The 17,209-nt window shown below is 54.5% G+C and overlaps 2 protein-coding genes across 6 annotated transcripts in view; one reads left to right on the top strand and one right to left on the bottom strand.

Moving 5' to 3' along the window:
* The first annotated feature begins 458 nt into the window (after nucleotides 1-458).
* Nucleotides 459-7,370, top strand: ELOF1 (elongation factor 1). 4 transcript variants are annotated; one of them, XM_017869425.1, is made up of 4 exons: nucleotides 459-567; nucleotides 6,063-6,196; nucleotides 6,347-6,417; nucleotides 6,618-7,370. In XM_017869425.1, the coding sequence occupies exons 2-4, from the start codon at nucleotides 6,081-6,083 to the stop codon at nucleotides 6,680-6,682; spliced, it is 252 nt and encodes an 83-aa protein (XP_017724914.1). In that variant the 5' UTR covers nucleotides 459-567; nucleotides 6,063-6,080; the 3' UTR covers nucleotides 6,683-7,370. The 4 variants fall into 4 exon arrangements, with proteins under 4 accessions (XP_017724914.1, XP_017724912.1, XP_017724911.1 ...); XM_017869423.1 differs by lacking the exon at nucleotides 459-567 and adding an exon at nucleotides 574-791; XM_017869422.1 differs by lacking the exon at nucleotides 459-567 and adding an exon at nucleotides 4,564-4,614.
* Nucleotides 7,371-10,055: 2,685 nt separating this feature from the next.
* Nucleotides 10,056-17,209, bottom strand: part of CNN1 (calponin 1) — an 11,794-nt gene continuing 4,640 nt past the window's right edge. For both annotated transcript variants that reach the window (XM_017869427.1, XM_017869428.1), the window contains exons 3-7: nucleotides 13,518-13,584; nucleotides 13,290-13,427; nucleotides 12,685-12,795; nucleotides 10,914-11,060; nucleotides 10,056-10,833 (exon numbers count right to left, since the gene is read on the bottom strand). In XM_017869427.1, coding sequence (XP_017724916.1) covers nucleotides 10,588-10,833; nucleotides 10,914-11,060; nucleotides 12,685-12,795; nucleotides 13,290-13,427; nucleotides 13,518-13,584 — 709 coding nt within the window. In that variant the 3' untranslated portion in view covers nucleotides 10,056-10,587. The remainder of the gene's footprint in view (nucleotides 10,834-10,913; nucleotides 11,061-12,684; nucleotides 12,796-13,289; nucleotides 13,428-13,517; nucleotides 13,585-17,209) is intronic.

Raw genomic sequence — 17,209 nt, forward strand, 5'->3', positions numbered from 1 at the left:
TAAAATAAAATAAAATAAAATAAAATAAAATAAAAATAAATAAAAGTCCTTAACACGGCCCACGAGGCTACATGGAATCCGGCCCCAGCCTGTCCACTCAACTTCATCTATTACAATCTGGGCACTCAAAATATGGTCTGCGGATCAACAGCATGGAAGTCACCTGGGAGCGAGTTAGCACCGCAGCCTCTCAGACCTCCCTCTTCATCTGCTGGATCAGAACCTGAACTTTTTAGTTTGAGTAGAGCGTCTCCCATGCTTACAATCTTCCCCTTCACCCTGATTGAGCCATAAGGGTATTTCATATTCCTCACTTGCCATTCTTGGGAGCTGACCAGAAATACTTGCAACGCGCATAGCCACAGGCAAATACGCACTGACGCTTGCGCAGAAGCGCTCCTATTTGAGTACGCGTGCGCTCAGGGCCCCGGCGAAGGAGGCAAGGCCTGTTTGCGGGGCTGTCCCGGCTAGTGGTGGCGAGGACCTGAAAGGAGGAGAGGGGTTTCCGCTTCCGGCAGGAGTCGGAAGTCACTGTCTCCCGGGTGAAGGGAGCCTTCGCAGCTAGAGGTGAGTGCCGGTGCGGCTCGTGCGAGTGGGCGTTGGGGCCGGGCAGGACTGGGAGTTCCTCTACTCCGTGCGTTTACGGGGTCCTGGAGGAGGCTCCTGGGACCTCGAACTTGGGGGAAGGCAGGTCGGGGAGACTGACTTCCCCGGATCCCATCCTTCCCAGCGCGACAACCGGGACGCCTGGCTCCTCCCGGCGGCCGTCGGGAGGCGATGCCGAAGCCTTAGTGAGTCTGGAGGAACAGCCAACCCTCCACCTCTTGGGTCCCAGCAGATTCGGGGGATGACTCCTCTGCCATCCCCTTTTGGCGCGCTTGGACTTAACGTTGTCACGGGACAGGCCGAGGCCTCTGCAGCCCTTGTGCACGCCAGACCCCATTCATGGGATGGGGGGACTGTAGTCCCTGGGCAAAATGAGCTCCTGGGGCTCATCCGTAGATTTTGTTTCGACTTTTTTTTTTTTTTTTTTTTTTTTTTTTGAGACAGAGTCTTGCTTTCTCTCCCCAGCTGGAGTACAGTGGCGCGATCATAGCTCATTGCAGCCTCGACCTCCTGGGCGCAAGCTTCCCACTTTAGCTTCCTGAGTAGCTAGGACTACAGACTCGGGGCTAATTTTTGTAATTTTGTAGAGATGAGAGGTCTCACTATGTTGCCCAGGCTGGTCTGGAACTCCTGGCTTCAAGCAATCTTCCCACCTGGGCCTCCCAAAGTGATGAGATTACAGGCGTGACCTCCCAAAGTGATAGAGTTACAAGCAAACTGATTGATTGATGTATTCAATAGTGGTTATTGCTGAGCACGATGGCTCATGCATGTAATGCCAGCACTTTGGGAGGCCGAGGCGGGAGTATCGCTTGAGCCCAGGAGTTCCAGACCAGCCTGGGCAACGTGGTGGGTGCCCGTCTCTACAAAAAATACAAAAATTAACTGGGCATGGTGCCGCGGCTAATTTGTATTTCAGAGGTAGAGGGGCAGGGGAGGATCGCCTAAGGGATGTGTGAGAGAAAAGGCATTGAGGATGAATCCAAGGTTTGTTTTTTTTTTCCTTTGTTTCTTTTTTGAGAGGAGAGTCTCGCTCTGTCGCCCAGGCTGGAGTGCAGTGGTGCGATCTCCGCTCACTGCAAGCTCCGCCTCCCAGGTTCACACCATTCTCCTGTCTCAGCCTCCCTTGTAGCTGGGACTACAGGCGCCCGCCACCACACCCGGCTAATTTTTTGTATTTTTAGTAGAGACGGGGTTTCACCGTGTTAGCCAGGATGGTCTCTATCTCCTGACCTCGTGATCCGCCTGTCTCGGCCTCCCAAAGTGTTGGGATTACAGGCGTGAGCCACCGCCGGGCCAAATCCGTTTTTGATTTGATTATCCGGAAAGATGGAATTGCTGTTAGTTGAGATGAGGAAGACTGTGGAAGAGCAGGTTGGAGTGTCAGGGACTTGGTTTTTGACATGTTATGTTTAGTATTAGGTGGAAGTTAGACATCAGGTGGAGGAGTGGCTGAGGCAGATAGATCAGAGTCTGCAATTCAGAGGACAGACTCAAGGCTGGAGAAGCAGGTGTCCTCAGTGTACAGCAGGCACCTAAGACTGGGTGAAATCTTCATGTAGGTGAGTATAGCCAGAAAGGAGAGGATCCAATAATTAAAATCATGGGCTCTTTGCTCTATTGCCCAGGCTGGAGTGCCTCAGCTCACTGCAACCTCTGCCTCCTGGGTTCAAGTGGTTCTCCTGCCTCAGCCTCCCAAGTAGCTGGGATTACAGGTATGCACCACTACGCCTGACTAATTTTGTATTTTTAGGAGAGATGGGGTTTCTCCATGTTGGTCAGGCTGGTCTCGAACTCCTGACCTCGTGATCTGCCCACCTTGACCTCCCAAAGTGCTGGGATTGTGGGCGTGAGCCAGTGCACCCAGCCTTTTTTTTTAGATGGAGTCTTGCTCTGTTGCCCAGGCTGGAGTGCAGTGGCACGATCTCAGCTCACTGAAACCTCCACCCCCCAGGTTCAAGCGATTCTCCTACCTCAGACTCTCTAGTAGCTGGAATTACAGACGTGTGCCACCATGCCCAGCTAATTTTTGTATTTTTCGTAGAAATGGGGTTTCACCATGTTGGCCAGGCTGGTCTCCAACTCCTAACCTCAAGTGATCTGCCCACCTCGGCCTCCCAAAATGCTGGGATTACAGACGTGAGCCACCACGCCTGGCCCAAACTCATGTGCTCTCTTCATGAGAGCAAGTTGGCAGAGAGGCAGGAGCATAGGAGACTAGCAGGAGCCACCAGTGAGGCAGAGGACAGGGAGCACATGGGGTCCTGAGAGCCACATGTGCTTTCAGGGGAGGAAGGATCCCTCAAATCGGAAGACTGTCATTAGGATTTGCAGTATGGAGCCACCAGTGACCTAAGTTTGGAGGCAAGGGGTGTAGAGAGATGGACAGGAATGCAAATGGCTGTACACTAAAACAGCCTGCAAAGAAATGCATCATAGCTGGAAGAGGATGAAGAGACTTTCTCTTTTTCCCCCTTGTTAAATGAGGAGAGAGGTAATAACAACTGTGTGAGAGAGATCCAGTGGAGCTGGAAAATTTGATGCTGCTCAAAGAAAAGGGGATGGGAGCCAGGGCAGAACGAACAAATTGTTTTTGCAGGAACGTACTTCCATAGGAAAGGAGGCATGCTGAAGCTGGGAGTGGTGGCGCACGCCTGTTGTCCCAGCTACTGGGTAGGCTGAGGCCAGAGGATTGAGGCTTCAGCAAGCTGTGATCATGCCACTGCACTCCAGCCTGGGCAACAGAGCGAGACCTCATCTCTTAAATAAATAAAGAGGGTGGGCGGGTGGCTGAATGAGTTGGTCCTAGGAGCTGCCTTTGGATTGCTTCTGTTTACTCAGTGAATTGGAAGCATCACAGTGAAGAGCTGGGGGTGTTGGCCAGGCACGGTGGCTCACGCCTGTAATCCCAGCACTTTGGGAGGCTAAGGTGGGCGGATCACGAGGTCAGGAGATCGAGACCATCCTGGCTAACACGGTGAAACCCCGTCTCTACTAAAAATACAAAAAATTAGCCACACGTGGTAGTGCACACACCTGTAGTCCCAGCTACTCGGGAGGCTGAGGCAGGAGAATCGTCTGAACCCAGGAGGCGGAGGTTGCAGTGAGTCGAGATCGTGCCACTGTACTCCAGCCTGGGAGACAGAGTGAGGCTCCGTCTCAAAAACAAACAAACAAACAAACAAAAAGAGTTGGGGGTGTTACATAGGAAGTGATCAGCAAATAATGAATGAAACTCCATTGTTTATTCTGGAAGATCGTGGCAGACTGCTGACCTCCCCTGCCACAGAGGAGCGATGCTAGAACCAGCAGTCCGTGTGTCTGTGTGTGTGTGTGTGTCTGTGTGTGTGTGTCTGTGTGTGTTGGAGGAGGCGCCATAGGAGGCTCAGGGATGGCAAGCACAGTGCCCTGATCACCGTGCCTAGCAGGGGAGTTGGGCTCGGTGGTAACTGCTGCTGTTTTCCCCACCCACCTGCCTCGTGGACATCTGTTCCTAGATATCCCTCTGCCACCCAACCCCATCATTTTCTCCAAAACCCTGTCCTTCCTCTGTGTTACACATCAGAGAATGATGCCACCTTCTCCCCCTAGCCACTGTGTCCCCACCACAAACCTGGGAGTCATCCTGGACTTTCCTCCTCTCATCATACTCACTTGCTCCGCTGCCATGTCTCCTCTGTCTCTCTTGCCCTCTGCCATCTCTACCCGAACAACCCTGTCCTGGCTGTGCCTTTGTCTTCATCCAGATTGTGACTCACACCGCAGTCCCTCAAAAGCCCAGGGTGACTTTACCCTTTCACTCCTTGTAGCTCCCAGGATCCATCCAAATACCCAGAACCCTCCCACCTGTCCCTCCTCTCTCCTCCACCTGCCAGGGGACAGACAGCTGCCCCTGAGCCTTCACACAGTGTTCCTCTACTCGGAGGTGCTTGTTCCCCCTTCTCTGCCCTGCAGTCTGTCATCTGGATGGAGGCCATCAGATGCCCTGAGTGTCACTCTTCGTGGATGGTACTTACATGTCCCTTGACAAGAGGAGCAGCCAGTATAAAATCACCAGCTCATAGGCTCTTAGGTTCCACCCGGCCCTGAACAGCTGCCTTGTCTTGGAGTCTCTTGGGCCACCCTCCCCAGGAACAGTGGCTTCCTTGTATTGGCACCAGCGATGATGGGCCAGCTCCATGCTAAGTACTTAACTTACCATTCCTGGTGTCAGCCTCACAAGTCTCCTCTGCGATAGCAACCTTATTTCTTTCTTTTTTTTTTTTTTTTTTTTGAGACGGAGGCTGGAGTGTAGTGGCCGGATCTCAGCTCACTGCAAGCTCCGCCTCCCGGGTTCACGCTATTCTCCTGCCTCAGCCTCCGGAGTAGCTGGGACTACAGGCGCCCACCACCTCGCCCGGCTAGTTTTTTTTGTATTTTTTAGTAGAGACGGGGTTTCACCGTGTTAGCCAGGATGGTCTCGATCTCCTGACCTCGTGATCTGCCCGTCTTGGCCTCCCAAAGTGCTGGGATTACAGGCTTGAGCCACCGCGCCCGGCCCCGCAACCTTATTTCAATCTTTTTTTTTTTTGAGACGGAGTCTCGTGCTGTCACCCAGGCTGGAGTGCAGTGGTGTGATCTCCGCTCACTGCAGTCTCTGCCTCTTGGGCTCAAGTGATTCTCCTGCCTCAGCCTCCTGAGTAGCTGGGGTTATAGGTGCCCGCCACTATGCCCAGCTAATTTTTGTATTTTTAGTAGAGATGGGGTTTCACCATGGTGGTCAGGCTAGTCTCGAACTCCTAAACTCGTGATCCACCCGCCTCAGCCTCCCAAAGTGCTGGGATTACAAGCTTGAGTCGCCATACCCGATCTTTTTTCCTTTTTTTTTTTTTTTGATGCAGGGTTTCATCCTGTTGCCTAGGCTGGAGTGCAGTGCCTGGATCATAACTCACTGAAACCTGGAACTCCTGGGCTCAAGCGATCCTCCCATCTCAGCCTCCCAAGTAGCTGGGACTACAGGCTTGCACCACCATGCCTGGCTAATTTTTAATTTCTTTTTTTTTTTTTAGAGATGAGGCCTCACTCTGTTGCCCAGGCTGGTATCCAGCTCCTGGCGTCAAGTGGTCCTCTCATCTTAGCTTCCCAAAGTGCTGTCTGGAATTACAGGTGTGAGCCACCATGCCTGGCCTTGTCTCTGTTTTATAATGAGGAAACTGTGGCACAGAGAGCTTAAGTAACCTGCCCAGGTCATGCAGTAAGTGAGAGAGACGAGGTTAGAGCCTCCTCTCACCCCTTCCATCTGGAGTGGGACAGGGGATTTTCCTCCTGTATCAGGACTGAGGGCCTCGTCGCTCAAGGGCAGAGGCCCCGGGACCATAGTGCAAGTCCCAGACCCTCTTTCCGGCCTGCTTTCTAGAGCGTTGAGCTGGGGGGCTGTGTGGTTTCCTCAAACCACTGACATCTGCCACTCCCCACAGGCTCATCCACCTGCAGACATGGGGCGCAGAAAGTCAAAACGAAAGCCGCCTCCCAAGAAGAAGATGACGGGCACCCTCGAGACCCAGTTCACCTGCCCCTTCTGCAACCACGAGAAATCCTGTGATGTGAAAATGTGCGTGGGGAACGGGGCGAGGGATCCATCCTCCCCGCCACCTCCTCCCCGCTGTTCTCTGTCCTGCCCCTTGCCTCCCTTGGTGAAGGCATCATCACCCACCGGCCCCGGGCACATTGCCCACCAGTCCCTTCTCTTGGTCTGTTTCAGGGACCGTGCCCGCAACACTGGAGTCATCTCTTGTACTGTGTGCCTAGAGGAATTCCAGACGCCCATAACGTGTATCCTTAGAAACCTGGGCTTTTTCCAGAGGATGGGGAGGGGGCTGGAGTCCGGACCCTGCTCCTCTGACCCACTGTGTGCCCTGGTGCAGGGCCAAGGCCGTCCAGAGGAACAGGTGCCACCTACTGATTTATGTGGGGTGAGAAGGTGGAGGGCAGGGTTCCAATGCCAGTGATCACCCTTGACCTAAGCGGCTCAGATCTGTCAGAACCCGTGGATGTGTACAGTGATTGGATAGATGCCTGTGAGGCAGCCAATCAGTAGCAACACAGAGGACCCACCCCCTGAGCAGCCCCACCTACTGTGGACCCAGCTGTTGGGTTCTGGTCCAGAGACATTCCAGGGGTCCAGGGTGTGGGTCCTGGGCTGTCACAGCCCTCTGTGTGCGTGTGTAGAGTGGTCGTGGGTGTGAGTGGGTGTGTGTGCGAGTGTGGAGTGGATGTGGGTGTGTGTGTGGCTGCACGTGTCACTGGGGTGGCCGTGAGTGTGTGCTCATAGATACACGGTGGTGGCGGGTTCGTGGGCCTGAGGGGCCTGAACTGACCTCGCTTGGCTCCAAAAGCCTTTGCTGTGTTCCCTTCTTCAGCCCCTGGCCCCCCATCTTTGGGGCTCTGGCTCCCCCCGGCGGAAGTAGGGGGCTGTTTCCTGATATCCTGGACAAGGGAAGCCCAGTAGAGGCTGGAACTGGACCTCTCCAGCCTCCTCACCAGCACCGTGCCCATCTCAACTGGACTTCCCGCCCTCCTTCTCCACCTTCTAGTGCCCGTGGCCTGGGATTCAAAGCCACCGTTCCCCAGGTCCCTGGGCTGGGCCCTGACAGGGAGCCGCCCCCCTCCCCATGCTAACAAGGAAGCCCAGTTTCGTGTTCAGTTGCTTTTGTAGAGGAAGCAAGGGCTGGGGTGGGGACAGCTGTCAATCACAAGCCCTTAAATAAAGCAGCCAGCGCACATCCCTTGCTGTCTGTGTCTGTGATGTCTTGGGTTCTGCGTCTGCCTCGTCGCCAGAAGAAGGAGAGGTTCCAGCGTTTGGGAGGTGGCCTGGTGGCGCATATGACCAGCCCTTCACACCGCCCAGCATTTTGTTCAGTCAGTAAGCATTCAGGGTGGTGGAGCAGGCAGACAGACATCTGGCCAGGTGTTTACAGCATTCACATTAGGAAATGGGGTAAGTGAGACAGAACAGGTGGTCAGAGGAGGCTTCTGGGAGGGGCAGGCTGAGGCGGTGACATTGTAGGGCCACCTCTAGCCAGACGCTGACCTCTGGCCTTGCCTGCATCACCCCAGTGTCCTGACAGCCACCCTGTGGGGCAGGTGCCAAGCTAACCCCAGGTTCAAAGATGAGGAAACTGAAGCTAGAGGTAAAGGAGGTCACTGGCCCAAGACCCTACAGCCAGAAAGTGGCACGGGGGATCTGAACCCAGGAAACCAGGCTCTACAACTTACAGTCTGACTTCTTGTGAGCCCAGAGTCCAGGCTGAGGGACCAGCTCACAGGCCATCCTGGAGGTAGTGGGTGGAAGAGGGACACTGGGAAGGGAAACATGAAAGGGACCTTTGTCCAAGGGTGGTGAGGACTCTCAGAAGGCTGGTGTGGGGGCGGGATGTGCGTGGCTGATGGGGAGGACCTGAGGGCTGATGTCCCCTCGGTCACACCGGTGACATGGACCACAACACCCAGCAACCTGGGGCAGTGCCAGACCCTCCACCTGGCCTCATGAGCCCAGGGGGCAGGTGACCTGTGCTTCAGAGTCCTTGTTGCTACAGTGCAGGGGATGAAAGCACCTTCTTCCTGGAGCCATGCTGAGGATGGAAATGCCAGACATGGTTTGAGCAGCTCTGGGGCCCACCCAGGGTACTGACGAATGTGAACAGCCGGGGGAGACACAGCTGGCCCGGAAGCCCTGGCTGCCAGACTGGGCTGCTGCATCTGGCCTGTGCGCTGCCCCCAGGCCCACTCTGCCGTGACATGTCTTCCCTGGTGATCCTGCCGCCTCCAAGATCCCAGGTAAGGTCCTCTAGCCCTGGCAGGAGCCAACAGACATGGGCAGAGTGGTAGACAGGCACCTAGGTTTAGGGTGGTGGCCCTCTGGGATTCAGCAGAAAGGGGGCTTGTTCCTCTGGCACCCGGGGCCCTTCCTGCCGCTTGCCCACCCCCAGTCTCAGAGGCTAAGTGCTAATATGGTGCTGTTTTCCCGAGGAGGCAGGGCCCTGGGCCAGGCCCGGATCCTCCTCAGCATAGCTTCCCCGCGCCGGCCCTGGGGGAGCAGGACTTGTGGTAGCCAAGCCAAGAGCGCCTGGAATCTGGTTTACGAGGCCCCAGGGGCTGCGTGCATCTGTGCGCGGGTCTTCTGGTGTCTGCCTCCACAGGTCTCCACGTTCCAGCCTCAACCCCTGCCCTCCCTGGGGAGAAGACAGCTCCGTGCCTCCTCTCCTCCTCAGAATCCTGATGGTTGCGGACCTCTCCCTCCTCCCGGGGATAACAGGGTCCCCTCTGAAACATGAGGAGGTTGAGGCCCTGGACACAGCCTTTTAGGGTCCCAGGTTGGCAGGCTTAGCCTTAAGAGGGCTGAGAGTGGGCGGGGTGCACAAAATTAACCGTGCCCTATGGTGCCCTGTGCTAGTCGGTAAAGGGCCATTGCCCTGGCTCAGAAGTGCTCCTCTCCGTGTCCCCTTTCTCCTCCTCACAGTCTGGGGCTAAAGGGTTCACCCTGCCCACAGGGCCCACCAGGACCCCTACTTGTCATCCTTTCTCTATTGATACCTGGTCTTTACCAGCGATTAAACATGTAGAGTATCACCCCATCTAGGGGTGTCATTTCATGACCACATGAGGCTCACTGTCCCCATTATTTTGATGGGAAAACAGGTCTGGGGAGGGGAAGTGATTGCCTGAGGTCACCCAGGCAGTTGCTCTGTGATTCACATGCCATCCAGCCTGTCCCAGTACTCAGGCTCTTTGTCACCACCATCCACAAGCCTCTGGGAGAGCAGTGTGGGTTGTGTGTGTGTATATGTGTGTGTGCATTGACTTTCTGACTGTGCCATATATGTATATATATATATATATATTTTTTTTTTTTTTTGAGACGGAGTCTTGCTCTGTTGCCCAGGCTGGAGTGCAGTGGCGCCATCTTGGCTCACTACAGCCTAGACCTCCAGGGCTCAAGCAATTCTCCTACCTCAGCCTCCCAAGTAGCTGGGACTACGGTCATGCGCCACCAAGCCCTGTCAATTTTTGTATTTTTAGTAGAAACAGGGTTTCACCATGTTGGCCAATCTGGTCTTGAACTCCTGACCTCAAGCGATCCTCCCACCTCAGCCTCCCAAAGTGCTGGGATTACCGGCGTGAGCCACGGTACCCGGCTGGCTATGCCTTTTTTACATGTTGTGAGGAGTGTGTACTGCATGTGTGTGTGTATCTGTGTGTGAAAGGGGGAAGTGTGTGTGGTGTGTGGACTTTGCATGTGGGTGTGATGGCGTGCCTCTCCTGTGTCTTTGAGTGGCTACAGTGAGGTGTGTGTCTTAGGGTGCGTGTGAGTGTGTATGTGCATCTTAGGGTGTGTGTGGGCATGTGTGTCTGTGCAGATGTGTGTGCGGGATACGGAGCGTATCCAAAACAGAGCAGCTCTGAGGCCTCAGGAGATTTTACAGCCTTTATTGTGCTCCAGTGAAATAGAAAAAAAAAAGAAAGTGCTCGCGTTACAAACGCTGCTGTCACATCCACACAGTACGCCAGTCGCTGCAAACCAAACTGCGTGTGTCCGCTGGGTCTCTGGGCATGCAGTTTGCTCCCACTACGGGGATGGGTGGGGGCAGGCCGAGCCTGGGCTCTGGGGCTTTGCTGGGGGAGCTTCTGGTCCTGGGGGTACCCACTTGTGAGGGAGTGGGGGGACAGCTAGAATAGCTTTGCTCAGTGCGTCCTTTGGGCGCTGTTGGGGACACCCGGCTCTATGTTGGACCCTGTAGCACTAGAGACCGGAGGGTCCCCTTCCCCCTAGTGGGCCCCCCAGTCTCCCAGTCTGCTCTCTCCAAACTCTAACCCTGTCGAGGTTGAGTTCTACAGGGGCTGGAGGATGCCATGCAGGGAGAGGGGGTCGGCTAGATCTGGCTGGATCCAGCCAAGAGCAGCAGCAGCCTCCCTTGGGGGGAAAACAGGGAAGGCCTCGTGGCCCTAGGCGGAATTGTAGTAGTTATGTGCGTGGTGGTTGTGGGCGGGCTCGCCCAGCTCCGGGTACTCGGGCGTCAGACAGTACTTGGGGTCATAGACCTGGCGTGGCAGCCCATACACCGTCATGCCCCGCTGCGAGGCGCCCTTGTTGCTGCCCATCTGCAGGCTGACATTGAGCGTGTCGCAGTGCTCCATGCCCAGCCCCGGCTCGAAGATCTGCCGCTTGGTCCCTGGCGCGGTCATGCCAGCCTGTGAAGGGTGATGTAGTCAGGCCATGGGGTGACCAGTGTCCCGGGCCTTGACGGCGTGCCCTGGGGGCCCCCACTCACCTGGCTGGCTCCTTTGTTGGTGCCCATCTGCAGGCTGATGGTCGCCTGGTCCAGAGGCTGGTCCGTGCCCAGCTTGGGGTCGTAGAGGTGGCGCCGGGTGCCGTAGGCCGTCATGCCCTGCTGGCTGGCAAACTTGTTGGTGCCCATCTAGGAAGCCAGAAGGAGAATCACACCAATAATTACGGGCCTCATCATGGGCTATGAGGCGTAGCTGATGTGAGAGGGTGAGGCACTGCTTTAACATTTTTTTTTTTTTTGAGACGGAGTCTTGCTCTGTCGCCCAGGCTGGAGTGCAGTGGCCGGATCTCAGCTCACTGCAAGCTCCGCCTCCCGGGTTTATGCCATTCTCCTGCCTCAGCCTCCTGAGTAGCTGGGACTATAGGCACCCACTACCACGCCTGGCTAGTTTTTGGTATTTTTTTAGTTGAGATGGGGTTTCACCATGTTAGCCAGGATGGTCTTGATCTCCTGACCTCGTGATCTGCCCATCTCGGCCTCCCAAAATGCTGGGATTACAGACTTGAGCCACTGCGCCCGGCAACATTTTTTAAATATATATATATATATTTTTTTGAGACGGAGTCTTGCTCTGTTGCCCAGGCTAGAGTGCAGTGGCACGATCTCAGCTCACTGCACCCTCCATCTCCCAGGTTCAAGCAATTCTGCCTCAGCCTCCGGAGTAGCCAGGATCACAGGTGGGCATCACTATGCCCGGATAATTTTTTGTATTTTTAGTAGAAATGGGGTTTCACCATGTTGGCCAGGCTGGTTTCGAATTCCTGACCTCAGGTGATCCAGCCGCCTCAACCTCCCAATGTGCTGGGATTACAGGGGTAAGCCACTGCACCCAGCCCATTTTTTATTTTATTTTTATATTTTACTTTGTTCTTTTTTTTGTTTTATTTTATTTTATTTGAGACAGCATCTCATTTGTTCCCAAGTTCAAGCAATTTTCCTGCCTCAGCCTCCCGGGTAGCTGGGACTACAGGCATGCACCGCCACGCTGGCTAATTTTTATATTTTTGGTAGAGACAGGGTTTCACCATGTTGGCCAAGCTGGCCTCGAACTCCTGACTTCAAGGCATCCTTCCGCCTTGGCCTCGCAAAGTGCTGGGATTACAGGTGTGAGCCACCACACCCGGCCCATTTTCATTTTTTAGAGACAGGGTCTCACTCTGTCACCCAGGCTGGAGTCCAATGATGCAATCATTGTAACCTTGAACTCCTGTGCTCAAGTGATTGTCCCGCTTCAGCCTCCCAAGTAACTGGGACCACAGGCAGACACCACTACATTTGGCTAAACTCTTAAATTTGTTGTAGAGATGGTGGTGCCCAGGCTGGTCTGGAACACCTGACCTCAAGTAATCCTCCTGCCTCAGCCTCCCAAAGTGCTGGAATTACAGGTGTGAGCCACTGCACCCCGCCTGAGGCACCATTTTGAGACTGGAAACTGAGGCCTGGAGTGGACCTATCACATGACTGACTTCTAGCATTCAAGTCCCAGCCTGTCACGCATCAGCTGGCAGATCTGGGCAAAAGAGAGACAGCTTCTCCAAGCCTCAGTTTTCTCATCTGTGGAAAGGGTATGGTGAGAACAAGCACCTCTCTGCTAGGGTTGTTGGCAGAGTGAGTTTGTGAATGGAGGGTGTGGATAAGCACATTACCGACCTATAGTATAGTTAATGCCAAACATCCTGTCCCCAAAAGCCTTCAGACACCAGGATGCGCTCCTGGCTTCTATAACCTCTGCTCAGTGAGGACAGGGCAGTACCTGCAACCCGATGATGTTCCGCCCTTCTCTTAGCTTCTCCGGCTCGAATTTCCGCTCCTGCTTCTCTGCGTACTTCACCCCCACATTCACCTTGTTTCCTTTCGTCTTGGCCTGGGTGGGGCAGGGAAAGCAGGGACTGACGAGGGGGTCTCCAGGCTGCACAGTCCCCTTGGACACTGTTTTTTTTCAAGACGGAGTCTTACTCTGTCACCCAGCCTGGGCAGTGACACAATCTCGGCTCACTGCAGCCTCTGCCTTCCAGGTTCAAGCGATTCTCCTGCCTCAGCCTCCCAAGTAACTGGGATTACAGGCGTGCGCCACCATGCCCAGCTAATTTTTGTATTTTTAGTAGAGATGGGATTTCACCATGTTGGTGAAACCAGGCTGGTCTCAAACTCCCGACCTCAAGCAATCCGCTCACCTCGGCCTCCCAAAGTGCTGGGATTACAGGTGTGAGCCACCGCGCCCGGCCCCCTTGGATGCTGTTGACAGCACCTGCTCCCCCATCCCCATCCCTGCCCACCAGCCACCTTCACTGGGCTCAGCAGCACAAGTGGCCACACGTGCTGCCCACCGCCCCCTGCCCAGCCTGCACCCACACTCACCATGCTGGCCAAGGCCAGAAGGGTGGACTGCACCTGTGTATGGTTGGTGTTCTCAAACAGGTCGTTGGCCTCAAAGATGTCGTGGGGCTTCACCCCATACTTGGTGATGGCCTTGATGAAGTTGCCGATGTTCTCCAGCTAGAGGGGGGCAGGTTGTGGTCACTGCGGGGAGGGTGGAGGTCTGAGGGGCTTGTGGGAAAGGATGGAAGAGATTGGGTCTGGGCTCACCTGGTGCCAATTTTGGGTTGACTCATTGATCTTCTTCACAGACCCTGGCTGCAGCTTATTGATGAATCTGAGAAGAGTGGGGAGGAAGTAAGAAAGGTGTCCCCCCCAGGGCTGGGCGCGGTGGCTCACGCCTGTAATCCCAGCGCTTTGGGAGGCCAAGGCGGGCGGATCACGAGGTCAGGAGAGTGAGACTATCCTGGCTAACATGGTGAAACCCATCTCTACTAAAAATACAAAAATTAGCCGGGCGTGGTGATGCATGCTTGTAATCCCAGCTACTAAGGAGGCTGAGGCAAGAGAATCACTTGAACCCGGGAGGCGGAGGTTGCAGTAAGCTGAGATTGCAACACTGCACTCCAGCCTGGCGACAGAGCGAGACTCCGTTTCCAAAAAAAAAAAAAAGAAAGGTGTCCCCCACTCCCCCTCTCTAGCCCAGCCCAGCAGGAGGAGGGTGACAGGATGACCACAAGGGGCCATGCCATACCCTAGTGTCACTTCTCCCTGCAGTCAGCTCTCAGCTGCAGCCCCTCCAAACCACTCAAGCACACACACAAATGGGACGCTGATGCCAAGGAGCTAGACTCAGGTCCCAGTCAGAAAGCCTGCTTATCCAAGGTGTGTCTGAATCTCCAGGATCTCCCAAGCCTCTCTGGCAGGCGTGTCTCAGCATCCTTTTCTCTTGTAGACAGCAGGGGCCTCTTCTCTGATTCACTCCTTTAATGATCTCATCTTTTTTTTTTTTTTTTTTTTTTTTTGAGGCGGAATCTCGCTCTGTCGCCCGGACTGGAGTGCAGTGGCCAGATCTCAGCTCACTGCAAGCTTCGCCTCCTGGGTTTACGCCATTCTCCTGCCTCAGCCTCCCGAGTAGCTGGGACTACAGGCGCCCGCCACCTCGCCCGGCTAGTTTTGTATTTTAGTAGAGACGGGGTTTCACCGTGTTAGCCAGGATGGTCTCGATCTCCTGACCTCGTGATCCGCCCGTCTCGGCCTCCCAAAGTGCTGGGATTACAGGCTTGAGCCACCGCGCCCGGCCGTCTTTTTTTTTTTTTTTTTAAATGCAGGGTCTGGCTCTGTCGCCCAGGCTGGACTGCAGTGGTGCAATCACAGCTCACTGCAGCCTCAACTTCCCAGGCTCCAGCAATCCTCCCACAGTCTTCCGGGTAGCTGGGATCACAGGTGCGCACCACCATGCCTAGCTATCTTTTTTTTGTAGAGATGGGGTTTCACTGTATAGCCCAAGCTGGTCTCGAACTCCTGGGCTCAAGTGATCCTCCTGCCTCGGCCTCCCAAAATACTGGGATTACACGCATGAGCGACAGCACCTGGCCTCATTCAGTCTCTTGACTTTAGGTACCTCCGTATGCCAGCAACTCCCTCATTTCCCTGCAGCCTGTGTTTCTCGCCATCTCATCCAGCTCTCTCCATGGGTATCTGGGTGTCTCAAATCAAACTCACCCTGCTCCAGACTCCTGACATGCAGCTTCCTCCTCCAGACTCCCCCCTCCCTCCACCTTCCCTGCCTAGCAGTGCCCACTTCTAGGTGCTCAGCCAGAGCCCTTGGACTTGCCCCCAACTCCTGCTTTCTCCTTCTCTCAGCCTCATATCCAGTCCCTCGAAAGTTCTTTGGCTCTGCCTTTTAATGAGTCCAGAAGCCCACTCACGGCTCCCTGCCACCTCCACCTGGGTCTCAGCCACCAGAGTCTGTTTCCTGGCCTCTTGTAATGGGCTCCCAACTTCCACTTCGTCCCCTACAGACCCACCCTTCTTCATCCAGCAGCCAGATTTTTTTTTTTTTTCCGAGACGGAGTCTTGCTCTGTCGCCCAGGCTGGAGTGCAGTGGCGCGATCTCAGCTCACTGCAACCTCTGTCTCCTGGGTTCAAGCAATTTTCCTGCTTCAGCCTCCCAAGCAGTTGGAATTACAGGTGCCCACCACCACGCTCTAATTTTTGTACTTTTTTTTTTTTTTGAGGCAGAGTCTCACTCTGTCGCCCAGGCTGGAGTGCAGGAGTGGAGAAGACAAGTGGCGCGATCTCGGCTCCCACTGGGGCAAGCTCTGCCTTCCGGGTTCACAAACATTCTGCACTGCCTCAGATCCCCCAAATAAGCTGGACTACAGGCGCCGCACCCCACCCGTGCTGACTAATTTTTTTGTATTTTTAGTAGAGACGGGGGATTTCACCGGGGGTGTTGGGCCAGGATGGTCCCTCGATCCTCCTGACCTCCGTGATCCGCCTGTCTTGGCCTCCCCCAAAGTGCTGGGATTATAGGCGTGAGCGCACGCCGTGCCGGCCTAATTTGTTGATTTTTTAGTAGAGAGCGGGGTTTCACTATGTTGGTCAGGTTGGTTTTGAACTCCTGACCTCAAGTGATACCCCCACCTCAGCCTCCCAAAGTGCTGGGATTACAGGTGTGAGTCACCACCCCTGGCCCAGAATGGCCATTTTTAAACAGTTCAAATTACTTTCCAGTTCCAAATCCTCCAGGAGTCTCCCTGGAGGATTTCATTTCTTCAGAATGAAATCCTAAGTCCTCTGCATGACTAAAAGGCCCTCTGTAGAACTGGGTGCAGTGGCTCACACCTGTAATCCCAGTGCTTTGGGAGGCCGAGACAGGAGGATGATTTGAGCCTAGGAGTTTGAGATCAGCCTGGGCAACATGGTGAGACCCACGTCTCTACAAAAAGAAAATCCCGAAAACTTCAGCGGGCTTGGTGATGTGCGCCTGTAGTCCCAGCTACTGAGAAGGCTAGGACTGAAGAGGCTGGGGTGAGAGGATCAATTGAGCCTAGGAAGTGGAGGCTGTAGTGAGCTCTGATTGCTCCACTGTACTCTAGCCCGGGCACCAGAACAAGACTCTGTCTCTAAATAAATAAATAAATGAAATAAAAGACTCTCCACCATCTGACTCTCAGTTCACTCTGCGACTTCATCTCCACTTCTACTCAATCATTTGGTGCTCGTCACACCAGCTTCCTCTTTGTTTCTTGGAACACCCCAAGCACGCTCCTATCTCAGGCCTCTGCACTGGTGGCCCCCCTCTGCTTTGCTCACTCTTCTCTCAGGTCCCCTGAGTCCTCCCTCACTTCATCCAAGGTTCTGTTCAATTGTCACCTCTTCAGAGAGAGGCCTCCCAGACCACACTCTAGGAAACTGCACACCCTCCACCCGCAGACGTCTGATACACCTGACCCTCCCAGCTTCCCTTCCGCTTGAATTTTCCCCAGAACAGACAAGTCTGTGATTATTTGATCAATGATTTGATTGATCTCTTCAACTAGGACTAAAAGTCTTTGAGCTCTCAGTCGAGTCTGTTCTGTTCGAAGTTCCCAATGCCTAGACCAGAGCCTGGCACACAGCAGGAACTCATAAATGCTTCTTGCATGAATGAATGAATGAATGAGTGAATGACTGACTGCGTGGGTGACTGCACTACACTTTTGTTTTTTTTTTTTTTGAGACGGGAGCCTTGCCCTGTCACCCAGGCTGGAGTGCAGTCGTGCGATCTCGGCTCACTGCAAGCTCTGCCTCCCGGGTTCACGCCATTTTCCTGCCTCAGCCTCTTGAGTAGCTGGGACTACAAGCACCCGCCAACACGCCCAGCTAATTTTTTGTGTTTTTAGTAGAGATGGGGTTTCACAGGCCGGGCGCGGTGGCTCAAGCCTGTAATCCCAGCACTTTGGGAGGCCGAGACG

The sequence above is a fragment of the Rhinopithecus bieti genome, unplaced genomic scaffold (assembly GCF_001698545.2).
Source record: "Rhinopithecus bieti isolate Rb0 unplaced genomic scaffold, ASM169854v2 scaffold_5025, whole genome shotgun sequence".
In the NCBI taxonomy this organism is placed as follows: domain Eukaryota; kingdom Metazoa; phylum Chordata; class Mammalia; order Primates; family Cercopithecidae; genus Rhinopithecus; species Rhinopithecus bieti.